Here is a 14,535-nt window from a genome sequence, read left to right on the forward strand (position 1 = left end):
CTCGAGTGGTGGCTGGAGTCACCGTGGTGCATGCGTGAGGTTAAGAGCTACGTGAATAGCATGTTCAGAGAGGTGGTCACACCTGGAGCCTGGAGGCAGAAAGGGAATGGGTGACCACTAAGTTGTCCAAGAGAACCAGGCAGGTAGTGCAGGAGTCCCCTGGGGTCCCACTCACCAGTCGGTTCTCCCTTTTGGATACTGGTGAGGGCTTTGGTTCCACGGAGGAGTGCAGTCAGCGCCAAGCTTGTGGCACCACAGGCAGCTCTGCTGTACAGGAGGGGAGAAAGAAGATGGGAAGAGCAGTAGTAATAGGGGATTTGTTAGTTAGGGGAACAGACAGGTATTTCTGTGGCCCTAAACGTGACCCTAAGATGGTATAAAGCCTTCCCGGTGCCAAGGTCAAGGATGTCACAGAGCGGCTGCAGGACATTCTTCTCGGGGAGGGTGATCAGCCAGAGGTCATGGTCCATGTTGGTACCAATGCCTTAGGTAGGAAATGGGATGAGGTCCTGAAAGCAGACTTTAGGGAGATAGGAAGGAGATTAAAAAGCAGGACCTCAAAAGCAATAAGGTCAGGAGTACTGACATGCAAGTAAGTATCGAAATAGGAAAATTGAATGAACAAACATGTGATTGGAAGGCTGATGTAGGAAGGAGGGCATCAGATTTCTGAGGCATTGGGACCGGTTCTGGGGAAGGTGGGATCTGTGCAAGCCAGACGATCTACAGCTGAACAGGACTGGGATGAATATCCTTGCAGGAAGATTTGTTAGTGCTGTTGAGGGGTGCTAAACTAGATTGGCATGGGGATGGGAACCTGAGGGCAAATTCAGAGCAGGGAGTAGGAAATGGAGAATTAGTGAGTGACTCTAAAAGGCAGAGGCAGCACAGGTTAGTATACAGCACAGGAATTTGACAGTGTTAAAAGGTATATATGTAAATATAAGGGGCATAGTAAATCAAGCCAATGAGCTGAGGGCACAGATGGACACATGGCAGCATGATATCATTGCTATAATGGAAACTTGGCTTAAGGGGGGGCGCAGAAATGGCAGCTCAACATCCTGGATATAGAATTTTCAGGCAGGGTAGGGAGAGGGATAAAATGGTGGAGGTGTAATATTATTGGTTAAAAAATCAAATACAGCTGTTAGGAGGGATGATGTACTAAATGAAGCATCAAAACAGGCCATAGGGGCTGAGCTCAGAAATAAAAAAGGGACATCCACACTGCTTGGAGTGTACTATAGACCCTCAAATAGTGGAAGGGAGTTAGAAGAGCAAATATGTAAACAGATTTCTGAGTGCAGAATCAATAGGGCAGTAATTGTTGGGGACTTAAACCACCCTAATATCAGCTGGGATATGAACAGTGTGAAGGGCGCAGCAGGTGCAAAATTCTTGAACTGCATTCAAGAGAACTCTTTTAGCCAGCATGCAACAAGCTCAACGAGATAGGGGTAGTAATTGTACATTTAGTCTTGGGAAATGAAGCTGGGCAAGTGGATGAAGTAGTAGTGGGAGACCATTTTGAAGATGTCAGTCATAATACAGTTAGATTTAGCATCATTATGGAAAAGGACAAAGATAGAACAGGAGTAAAAGTTCTAAATTGGGGGAAGACAAATTTTACAAAGCAGAGAAAGAAATCTTATGACAGTCACAAAAGACTTAATGCTGTAGAAAACCTAGGGGAATATAGAAAGTACAGGGGTGAAGTAAAAATGGAAATTAGGAAAGCAAAGAGAGTGTACGAAAAAAATATTGGCAGGTAAAATCAAAGAAAATATAAAGATATTTTACCAGTACATTAAGAACAAGAGAATTACTAAGGAAAATTAAGGCCTATCAGAGATGTACGTAGAAACTTGTGGCAGAAGAGGTGGGCAGAGTTCTGAATGAGCACTTTGTCTCTGACTTCACTAAGAAGAGGGATGATGCAAACATTCTAGTTAAAGAGGAGGAGTGTGAAATATTAGGTACAATAAGCATAGTGAGAGTGGAATTACTGGAGGAACTGGCACCTTTGAAAGTGGATAAATCATCAGGGCCAGATGGATTGTACCCCAGGCTGTTAAAGGAAGCCAGGGAGGAAATAGTGGATGCTGTGAGGATAATTTTCAAAAGTTCACTAGATACAGGCGAGGTCTCAGAGGATTGAAGGTCTGCAAACCTTGTACCATTCTTTTAAAAGGGTGCAAGTGATAAGCCAGAAAATTATAGCCTGGTCAGTCTGACTTCGGTGGTGGGCAGATTATTGGAAACAATTCTGAGAGACAGGATAAACTGTCACTTAGAAAGGCACATGTTGATCAGGGATAGTCAGCATGGTTTTATTAGGGGAAGATCGTGTCTTACTAACTTAATAGAAATTTTTCAGGAAGTAACAAGGAGGATTGATGAGGGTATTGCAGTGGATTTTGTCTACATGGATTTCAGTAAGGCATTTGACAAGGTCCCTCATGGCAGACTGGTCAGGAAAGTGAGATCTCATGGGATACAAGGGAAGGTGGCAGATTGGATCCAAAATTGGCTCAGTGACAGGGAACAAAGGGTAATGGTCGATAGATTTTTTTGCAAATAGAAAATCATTTCCAGTGGTGTTCCACAGGGTTCAGTGTTGTGGCGCTTGCTGCTTGTTGTATATATTAATGATTTAGACTTAAATGTGGGAGGCATGATTGGGAAATTTGCAGATTACACAAAACTTGGCCATGTAGTTGATAATGAAGAGGATAGCTGTCAACTCCAGAATTATATCAATGGTTTGGTTAATTGGGCAGAGAAGTGGCAAATAGAATTCAATCCAAAAAAATGTGAGGTAATGCATTTGGAGAGGGCAAACAAAGCAAGGGAATACTCAATAAATGGAAAATTATTGAGAGGGGTTGAAGAGGTGAGAGACCTTGGAGTGCATGTCCACAGGTCCTTGAAGGTGGCAGGACAGGTGGACAAGTTGGTCAAGAAAGTATATAGAATGCTTTCCTTTATTGGGTGAGGTGTTGAATACAAAAACAGGGATTTAATGATGGAACTGTACAAAACGCTGGTTAGGCCACAGCTGGAAGTTTGTGAACAGTTCTGGTCACCACATTACAGGAAGGACATAATTCTCGGGAGAGAGTGCAGGGCTTGAAAATTGCAGTTTCGAGGAGAGATTGGATAGGCTAGGATTGTTTTCCTTAGAACAGAGGAGCTAGGGGTGACCTAATTGAGGTGTACAAAATTATGAGGGGCCTAGATAGAGTAGACAGGAAAGACTTGTTTCCCCTAGCTGAGTGGTCAATTACCAGGGGACATAGGTTTAAGGTGATTGGTAGAAGGACTAGAGAAGACATGAGGAAAAACTTTTTCACCCAGAGGGTGGTGGGCATCTGGAATTTACTGTGTAAGTTGGTGGTTGAGGCTGAAACACTCAACTCATTTGAAAGGTAATTGGATCTGCATCTGAAGTGCTGTAGCCTGCAAGGCCATAGACCAGGTGCTGGAAAATGGGATTAGAATGAGCAGCTAGTTACTTATTTCTCTTTTTGGCCAGTGCAGACACTGTGGGCTGAATGGCCTCTTTCTGCACTGTAACCTTTCTATGGCATTCATGCTGTGCAAGTCAAGAGCATAATATAAATCGAGGATATTTCATTCTCATGGACAGGATGAAAGGCAGCCGAGTTCATCTATATGTACAATAATTGCAGAAATTAATGTTTTTTTAGAGTAGTGGAAGGAGTGAGAATGGATGTTTAGAACTTTCACCTTGTTGTCATTCAGAGTAAAAATGACTGCACAATTCTTAAGGCACACATAACCAGAATCTTTGCTAGCAAAAAGAATTACTGAAGTAGAACAAACTAACCTTGAATAACTGCTAAGTGCATGTAGATTACTATACGATATTGAGTAATTAGAAAACATTAAGTACTTATGCTGTGTATGTGCTATTTTCTCTCCTTATCAGATGTGGGAGGAGGCCATTTCTCTAGGCAAGGAACTTGCAGAACAATATGAAAATGAGCTGTTTGATTACGAACAACTCAGTGAATTGCTGGTAAGACATTAAATGGCAGATCATGCAACATATTTTGTAATTACATTTTCTTGCATGAACTGTTAATCTATTCAAACTGTTTTGTGGATCACTATTGCAGCAAAAACAAGCCCAATTCTACGAGAATATTGTTAGAGTGATACGAGCAAAACCAGATTATTTTGCTGTTGGATACTATGGTCAAGGCTTTCCTTCATTTACTCGGGTAAGAGTTAGTTCTCTTTTAATTTTTGATATTGGTTTGGGGAACATTTTAACAACAGAATCAACAGGAAAACTTTAATTCATTTGCTTAATATACTGGTACACTATTTTACAGAAGGGGTTATAGCCTAGCTGTTTCTTGGGTTCAGAACCCGAAATATTCCCAGATAGTGGAAAGAAAATTGGTGGGTAGGAAATTATTGTATTATGAATAACTGACTCCATTTTACCATAAACCTCAAGATAATTATGGCATAAACAAACGTCATAGCAGTCATACTTCGCAATGATTTTGCAGCATAAACATGGATGAACAAGTTAGACAAGCCAAACCATATTGAAATCTTATGCATTCCCTTATATGGATTTTTGTTTCCCTGTCCCTGAGAATAACTGCCAATCCTGTTGTATTGATGCAATAGGCACATTCACCTCAGTGGTGCTGCTGCATCATCAGTTAATACCTTGACAGATTTGATGCTTACTCTTCAATATTAATGTTTGAAAGAATGTCTTTTTTTGAGTGTCAACATAGATTAAACTTAAATATTAACTTTGTCATTATTTCCATTTGCCAGAAATACTCTTTGTCTACTGATTTTTGAGTTACTCAGTGCTTTTATAGATATACAATACAAGGTGCAGAATAGACCAGCACACTGTTGAGACAATGAATTCCTTCTAAAGTTGTCAAAAAGAACTATAGGTTTATAATGTACATTCAGAAGAAGGTGGACTTATGCATTTGCATTTACTGAAGGAAAGGTCATTAGTATTTATCCCTAAGATGTGATTTTTGTATCTGAATTTAGACGTCATTGAGAGTCACAGGCTTCAACAATGCATTTTTCTTTTCAGTGTTCCATTCTGAATTTGTTTTGACTTAAAACACCCTAATTTAGATACTTTAAAACTCATTATCTCATGAATAATGCTGACAGTTGCTCAGACAATATTTTTAAAAGCCCTGTACAAGACTGAGTAAAGAATAATTTTCAGGAACCTGGCAAGTTGGCACTATTTTATAACTGGAATCCCCATATTTTAAAGATAAGATTTTCAACTGTATCCTAAATGTTTTTATTTACTGGGGGTATATACCCTTCATTGAATGGTAGCTACCCTCAGTTGTCTGTGGTTTTACATGTTCCTGGCCAGCTTCCAGTAGGCCAGTAGGAGACACAGAGGATCTGTGGATTGGGAATGCTACCTATTCTATCCCTGCTGAAAAAAACTGTGTTCGCATCAGAACAATTCTTTGAGAGAATGAATTAAACCCATATTCCCTGACTCAGTATTGCAACCATGGGTTATAACTTTGCTATACCAAGAGCAAATTGCCCTGGATGCTGGAAATCTGAGATAAAAAAAGAAAATGCTGAAAATATTCTGTAGGTTCAGCAGCATCTGTGGGGAGAGAAGCAGAGTTAAAATTTCAGGTGATGAACTTTTATCAGGACTGGGAAAAGTTAGAAGTAGCTTTTAAGTAGGTGAAATAGCGGGGTAGAAAATACAGGAAGGTCTGTGATAGGGCAGAAAATGGGAGACATTAAATACAAATGAGTTAGCAGACCCAAAGGGAATATTAATGGGACAAGTAAAGAAACAAAAGATGAGTCCAGAGGAGGTGTGAATGGCAGAAGAATGAAGAGCTACCAGGCACAAGAAAAACAGGATTAGTACAGTTACATGGAAAGAAAAGTAAGCAAAAGCGTTGGGGCGTTTGGCGGGGTTGATGGGCAGAGATTGCAGCCTGAAATTGTTGAACTCTGTTTTGAGTCCAGAAGGCTGTAAAGTGGCTAATCGAAAGATGAGGTCTCTCAAGCCTGTGCTGACTTCATTGGAGCAGTGCAGGAGGCCGTGGACAGAGATGTTGGCGTGCAAGGTGGAGAATTAAAATGGAAGGCCATTGGAAACTTGTGTCATGCTTGCAAACTAAACGGAAGTGTACGGCAAAGCAGTCACCCATCTGCGTTTGGTCTTCCCAATGTAGAGCAGACTGCATTGTTAGCAGCGAATAATTATTGTCATGCCCAGTTAGGAATGTCGTATTCATAACATTAAACATTAATTGCATCCTTTTTTATTCATTCACTGGATGTGGGCATTGCTGGCTAAGCCAGTGTTTATTGCCAATCTCTAATTGCCCTTAAGAAGGTAGAGGTGAGCCGCATCCCTGAACCGCTGCAGTCCATATGGTGTAGGTAAGCACACAGTGTCGCTAGGAAAGAAGTTCCACGATTTTTACCCAGTGATAGAGATGAAACAGCGATATAGTTCCAGGACAGGATGGTATATGGCTTGGAGGAGAATTTGTAGGTGGTGGCATTCCCATGTATTGCTGCTCTTAGGGGTTGTGGGCTTGGAAGGTGCTGTTGAAGGAGCCTTGGTGGTATGTTGCAGTGAATCTTGTAGATGGTACACACTGCTGCCACTGTGCATCAGTGATGAAGGAAGTGAATTTTTGAAATAGTGGATGGGGTGCCAATCAAGTGGGTTGCTTTGTCTTGGATGGTATCGAGCTTCTTGAGTGTTGTTGGAGCCTCACTCATCCAGGCAAGTGAGGAGTATTCCACCACACTTCTGACTTGTACCTTGTAGATGGTGGACAGGCGTTGGGGAGTCAGGAGGTATGTTCTCTCCCTAGCCTCTGACTTGCTCTTATAGTCACAGTAGTTATATGGTTGGTCCAGTTCAGTTTCTGGTCAATGGTAACTCCCAGAATGTTGCTAGTGGGGGATTCAGCAATGGCAATACATTGAATATAAATGGGAGATGGTTCGATTCTCTCTTGTTGGAGATGGTCATTGCCTGGCACTTGTGTGGTGCGTATGGCTGTGGGCCAAGTGCTGGTAAATGGGATTAGGTAGGTAGGTCAGGTGTTTCTCAGATGTCGGTGCAGACTCAAGGGGCCGAAGGGCGTCTTCTGCACTGTGATTCTGTATGTTACTTGCCACTTATCAGCCCAAGTCTGAATGTTGTCCAGGTCTTGCTGCAAATGGACATAGTCTGCTTCAGTATCTGAAGGGTTGTGAATGGTACTGAACATTGTGCAATCATCAGCGAACATCTCCACATCCGAGCTTATGATAAAGGGAAGATCATATGAAGCATCTGAAGATGGTTGAGCCTAGGACACTACCCTGAGGATTTCCTGCAGCAATGTCCTGGAGCTGAGGTGATTTACATACAAACTGCAACCATCTTCCTTTGTGGTAGGCATGACTCCAACAATTGGAGAGCTTTCCCCCTGATTGCCCATTGCAGGGGTTCAATTTATTCTGGGTAATGATATAGCTGATCTGAAAATGTGGGTGATGCCTATGGTAGTTGAGCAGCCTGTAGAAGTGTTACAGAAGGAATATCCTGGATTGTTTCCTGATTGTGTTGTAGCAAGATCAAAGGCTCATCAGGAAGAACAAAATAAACAAGAGGGGCATGCAGTCCAAAGGCAAGAAGAAGGTGTCGAAAACCAATCAGCTGGCACTGTATTTGATAACGTTGTTGAAGAGGAAGGAATACAGCTGAAGTGTTTAACTCAAAGTGGTTAGTGGAGTTACAGAAAAATGATTTGTAATTAAAGCAGTTATATCAGAAAGCTTATTTAGAAACAGAAACAAAAATGTATTCCAGTATGTTATTGTCTTCGGGAAGGTATTTTGATAAGAAAGTGACAGTTGGATCATGTCTCAGCAACTGAAAGCTGGAAGGAGGTGCATCAGATTGTTATCGCAGGGTAGGGTATAGAAATGAGATTCTGAGGATTGCTCATGAAGTTCCAATGGGGGAACATTTAGGAATTAGGAAAACACAGCAAAAGATACAAGGGTTTTTTTTTGGCCAGGATGGCGTAGGGATGTAGTCAAATTCAGAACCTGTTATATATGTCAAATCATAGGAAAATCACAAGCAGTGATTAAGCCGGCGCCGTTAATCCCAATACCAGCATTTGAAGAACCTTTTACCAGGATCATGATTGGTTGTGTAGGACCCCTCCCTGAGACTAAAAGTGGAAATCAGTATTTATTGACTCTAATGGATGTGTCTACCAGGTTTCCTAAAGCAATACCTTTAAGAAACATTACAACTAAGAAGACTGTGGAGGAGTTAATTAACCTTTTTACAAGGTATGGTTTACCTAAGGAAATACAATCAGATCAGGAGTCAAATTTCACGTCGCAGCTGTTTAAAGAAGTAATTAACAGTTTGGGGATAAAACAGTTTAAGTCAACAGTTTATCATCTGGAGTCGCAAAGAGCTTTGAAAAGATGGCATCAAACTTTAAAAATTATAATAAGAGCATGCTGTCATGATTATGCACAGGACTGGGATACAGGAATTCCATTTTTGTTATTTGCTATTAGAGAAGCTCCTAATGCATTGATTGGTTTTAGCCCTTTTGAACTAGTTTATGGTCATGAGGTAAGGGGACCACTGAAATTAATTCATGAGAAATTGGTGGGTCAAAATTCAGAAACTGTTCTCCTGGATTACATATCAAATTTCAGGGAAAGATTGAACAGAGCATGTGAGTTGGCTAGGGAACATTTAAAGACATCACAGCAAATGATGAAAGTCAAAGCAGATAAAAAAAGCTAAAACTCGCAGTTTCGTTTCGGGGGAGAAAGTACTAGTTTTGTTACCAGGACTAGGTAATTCATTAAATGCAAGACTTAGTGGGCCTTACAGGGTTGAAAAATTGAGTGAAGTAAATTATTTAATAAATACTCCAGATAGAAGAAAGAAGCATGCAAATACGCTTAAAAAGTACTTTGACAGGGAAGAGGAACAAAATGTTCCTTATTAGTGATGGTGAATGATGCGAAAAAGGTAGAAGTGCAGGACTCTGAAATTGGTTTTCCTCTAATCAAATTGGATAGTGAGGGGGTGCTTGAAAATTTAAATGAAATATTGAGTTACCTTCCAAGCAAGTGTCAAAGTGATTTAGAAAAGCTATTGCAGTCACACAAGCCTATTTGTGGAAATAAGGTGAGAAGGACACGTTTAGCTATACATGATGAAGGTAAAGAAATATCATCTTCAATAAGGCAACAACCTTATAGATTAAATTCTGCAAAGTTATCACAAGTACAGAAAGAAATTGATTTCATGCTTTAAAATGATATCATTGAGTCTAGTTGCAGTAATTGGAGTTTGCCTATTGTACTGGTACTGAAACCGGATGGAACCCAAAGACTATGTGTGGACTATCGAAAGGTGAATACAGTGACAAAAGCGGATTCATATCCCGCACCACAGTTGGAAGATTGCATTGAGAAATTGGGACAATTGAAATTTACCACAAAGATTGACTTGTTGATATCATTTTGAAGCATGAAATCAATTTCTTTCTGTACTTGTGATAACTTTGCAGGATTTAATCTATACGGTTGTTGCCTTATTGAAGATGATATTTCTATACCTTCATTGGCAGGTACCATTGTCGGGGAGAGCAAAGGGGATATCAACTTTTGTAACGCCAAGTGGACTATATCAGTTTAAAGTCATGCCATTTGGTACGAAGAATGCACCTGCGACATTTCAAAGACTGACAAACAAAATAATTGCAGGTCTAAGCAATTGTGTGGCTTATATCTAATCGTTTTCAGTCAGATGTGGGAGTAGCATTAACAGCATCTGGAATAATTATTTACTCGACTACAAGAAACTAATTTGGTGATGAACTTGGCTAAGAGTGAATTGTAAAAGCGCAAGTTATGTATCTAGGCCATACCATTGGACATGGTAAGATGGCCCCGAGAGATGCGAAAGTCAAGGCTATCGTGGATTTCCCAGTACCTACAACAAAACAAGAGGTTTTGAGATTTCTGGGCATGAGTAGGTTTTACTGGAAATTTATACCAAATTTTAGCCAAGTGGTTGCTCCACTGGCTGAACTATTAAAAAAAAAACAAGTTTCAATAGACACTGTAGTGTCAGAAATCATTCTAGTTTGAAAACTGTATTAACAACATCACCAGTTTTGGCAGTACCCAATTATGCCAAGCAATTCAAGTTGGCTGTTGATGCAAGCGATATAGGCATTGCGGTTATACAGTTACAAGGATGTGATACTGGAATTGAAAAACCAATAAGGTATTTTTCACGGAAGCTGAATGTACAACAGAGAAGATATTCAACGGTTGAAAAAGAGACTTTGTGTTTGGTGTTAGCATTGCAGCGTTTTGAAATTTATGTTGCAAACAATTCACCAGAAACAATTGTTTATACAGACCATAATCCTTTGAAGTTTTTGGACAAATTTCGAGACAAGAATACAAGGCTTTTCAGATGGAGTCTATTATTACTACCATTTAATCTACAGAGTATATATATTGCTGGAAGAGAAAATCTGTTCGCAGATCCATAATCAAGAGTTTGAAGCTTAAAAGAAAATCATGCATCTGGTAATGTAATAGTGCAGTATGTATTGGAGATAGTGTGAGATGTATTATTAAAATGAAGCCGTCTTTTAGAATTATGACAGTTCATTTTTCGATGGAGGGGGATGTCATGAAGCTATTAATGTATATAATATTATTGGAAAGTATTTTTATTTTAAAATAAGAGGTTTAGTCTGTGGGTGTGTCTTAATTGGATTAAAGCCAGCTAGTCTGGGTGCTTTGATGTGTACTAGTTTTGAGATGTAAAAAAGGTAAAGTGCATTTGCATTTTTTGAATAGAACATTCAAGATGTGGGTTGAAATCTAGCACCTAGCTAGCAATATGTTTATATTGGTACTATGAAAGGGGTTTTATTGTTAGAAGAGTCGAAGTTCAAAGAGGCTTGTGATACAATGAGACTTCACATTCAGTGAGATGTGCTAGGTATATCAGAGGGCAGTTGTGTGTGTGCAGGGTAGAGCCAAAATAAGATCAAAGCAGCTGTAAGTATCCAACTGTCTCCACTGGAACCAAAGTGAAAAGAACTTCATTTTGAATTCGTAAGGTAGAAAACGCTTTGTCTGGTGTCTGGTTATGTCTATGAGTGCTGTTGCCTTAATGGAGATTAGTTTGGGAATTTGTTAAAAGTTAGGATGGTAGTGATTTGTAGCCATGTGTATATATTTAACTTATATAAATTAATAAAATATTTCATTTAGTTTAATATAAAACCTCTTGAGAACTTGTGGTCTGATTCCTGAATTTAGAGTTGCATCTCAAACATACCACTTAAAAATATAAGTTATGACAGTTATTTAAAGTGACCCTCTGGGATTTTAAATAACTCAGCTTTACCAACTGCTGGGTCATAACGGGTATCCCCTTGAATGAGTATACCAAGAGAAAACCATTTGTGGAATTCAAACCTCCTATTGTTTGTGGACTTACAAAACTCAAAATCCATGGACTCCAAGATTCACTGCCTCTGAGCTCAAACTTTACAAAGAGAGCTGTCGAGAAACCAATTTTCCATAAGTAGGTGTGAATGTTCACCACCCATTCTTTGTTGATCGATGGCTTCTAATTTGACACCATTCTAGTTGTGGACACTAGAAAAACTGATTGGGTAGTCACCTGATCGAAACTGACCCCAGATATTACTCCAGTAACTAGGGAAAAACTAGTCAGTTTGCAAACAACACAACAATATATAGCAGCTAGCAAAGGTAGCAACTTCCATGTTGTAAGACTGTAGAATACAACATCGTAAGTTCTCCGAGCCTGTTCCTTTTTAAGCCAGTACAGGAAACCAAACTCCTAGTAATAAGACCACAAGCAACTAATTCTAAAAGATGGCTTCATTTTAATAATACATCTCCCACTATCTCCTATACTTATTGCACTAACTGCTGTAAATCCACAGTGCCATTTCCGATGTCCTTCCAAACAATCGGCCTCCAGAGGTCACAGCCCCTCAGCAACCATCTTCCAGTTGTGAGTGTCAATCTTCATATCTCGCTTGCACGTGCCCTCATAGCAGTGGTATGGGCACACAGGAGGTCGCGACCCACTGGCCAGTTCACTGTACAGAAGATCTTTGGATATGCAACCATAATCCATCCAACGAATGTGGCCGAGTGAGTGCAAATGTCGTCGATTTACCAATGAGTATTTGCTGATGAAATTTGCAAGCTTCAAGAGCTCAGAGTTGCTGAGCTTGTCCTGCCAAGATATACCGAGAATACGTCTGAATCAGCAAAGGTAGAAACTTTTCAGCCTTTCTCCTGCCAAGCATATGTTGTCCAGGTTTCACCACTGTAGGGCAGCATGCTAAGGGTGCAGGCTTGGTAGACTTGCAGTTTGGTGCTGTCAGTCAGATTGCTGTTGTTCCACACTCTCTTTCTCAGCTTGGACATAACAGCTGCAGCTTTTGCCATGTAATGTTGATTTCCACACCAAATGACGGATTGCTGGTAATTGTGGAGCCTAGATATGTGAAGCTATCAACAACTACCAGCATCACATTGCCAATGAGGATAGATGGCGGTGGGGCAAAATCCTGGACCTTGACATTTGTCTTCTAAATGCTGATGGTCAAACCAAACTATTTACAGCCATGAGAGACTCTGTCCATTTGCTACTGAAGGTGTTCTTGGCATGGACTATGTTACGATCCCCAGCTGAGGTTACCACTGGACAAGCCTGATCCCAGGGTGGAACCCAGCTTGATAGATTCTAACTTTTATTTGTTTGTTTAAATATATAGAGTGGGACTACTGAACAGAGTCACCGGATTCAACTAATGAACTTCTAACCAAATAATAAAACATTTATTTAACAAGAAAAGATGAACTATATTATAAAAATCCTTCACCCACAACTATATCTCTACAGATATGTACAGATTTGTAAGGATAATGCCTTTTACAAAAACTATCTTATACTCTAATGTTCACAGTAAGTACACAGCCCATGTAAACTATAGGCACCCTGTGGTTAGACACACCACATTCTGAAACCAAGTGACAGACGCACCTCAATCAAATGCTATGGTTCTCGCATCAACTGCCCCCCAGACACTTGTCTCACCATGAGCCAACCGATCTCACTGAACTCCGTCTTTCACACATCTCCAAGAACTCACTTTGGAATCTTCTCCCAAACCGGTGCTTTCTCTTAGATGCCTTCCGCAAGGGTTCACTTTTCAAGGTTTCAAACTCTCCTTCCGATGTCCCTCTCGCCTGGGTCACCACATGTATTCAAGCTGTCTTCCACACACAGTCTCTCACTGACTCAGCTGTTAACAGTACACCACTGCTTCACATGCTCATAGCAAAGAGTTACAGGCCTCCTGCCATCTCTCTGGACCTTCTGGCCTCTTGCGAGCTGTTCTCACTTTAAATCTACTTTCTGCAGCTTTTGTCTCTTTAAATCTGAAGCTTGGAGCCTTTCTCTCTGCCCCTCACTCTTAACTTCACTTAACAGGACCTTTTCCAGGTTCCTGTCCTTCCTTTGACTAGAAGATCTGCTTGGGACTTTCTCCTGTTCCACTCCCCTGGATTTTTGGGGTCTTTTCTTTGGCTTCAGACTTGCTATCTGTCCCGTTTGTTCCAGCCTCTCTCTGGCAGCTACTTTCAACCAATTTTAGCTTGCGACTGGCTATCTGTCCCTTCTAGGTGGCTTCTGTTTGGCAGCTGTCTCCAAACTGAACTCAAAACTGCTGTTTCTTTAGTTTTTCTGTGTATGTCTGTGGGACCTGCCTCTCTGGACCCTTGTTAATAGGCAATAACGCAGTTTCTCTACTCTTGTTTGTTTAACTTAGGTGCAGCAGGTATAAACCTCTCATAAGAAACGTAGGCACCTTTTAAAGTGAAACTAAAACTCAGTTTGACCTTTCTTAACACACACATACAAAAATACAAATCAAACTTAAACATTAAAGCTAAATCTCATTCCTAACACTCTCAAATATAAGTATAACTCACTTAAACTATTTCTATTTCCTAACAAATGCTAGTGCAACATTGTTAGCATAGAGCAATTCTCTGATGAGGACTTGGCATACCTGTGTCTTGGATCTCAGGCAAGCAAGATTGAACAGCTTTCTGTCAGTTCTGGTATGTAAGTTGACACCCTCTGTAGATGACCTGAAGGCATATGAGAGGAGCAAAGAGAATAATATATCAAAGAGTGCCCGTGCCAGAACACAACCCTGTTTAGCCTCTCTGCGGATCTCAGAGGGTTCAGATGGTGCACCATCGTTGCTGACCTTAACCATCAGGATGTCAAGGAAAGAGGATGTCACACTGAACAGCTTTGGCAGGTAGCCACTTTTCTCCAGCAGCTTAAATAGACCACCTCTGCTCAAATGGTTGAATGCCTTAGTGAGATCGATGAAGGCA

The 14,535-nt window shown here is 40.5% G+C and overlaps 1 protein-coding gene across 1 annotated transcript in view; it reads left to right on the forward strand.

Moving 5' to 3' along the window:
* dock1 (dedicator of cytokinesis 1) overlaps positions 1-14,535 on the forward strand; it is a 693,250-nt gene that overhangs the window by 570,068 nt on the left and 108,647 nt on the right. The window contains exons 39-40 of the mRNA XM_041210280.1: positions 3,956-4,045; positions 4,146-4,250. Coding sequence (XP_041066214.1) covers positions 3,956-4,045; positions 4,146-4,250 — 195 coding nt within the window. The remainder of the gene's footprint in view (positions 1-3,955; positions 4,046-4,145; positions 4,251-14,535) is intronic.

Source organism: Carcharodon carcharias, chromosome 17 (assembly GCF_017639515.1).
Source record: "Carcharodon carcharias isolate sCarCar2 chromosome 17, sCarCar2.pri, whole genome shotgun sequence".
In the NCBI taxonomy this organism is placed as follows: domain Eukaryota; kingdom Metazoa; phylum Chordata; class Chondrichthyes; order Lamniformes; family Lamnidae; genus Carcharodon; species Carcharodon carcharias.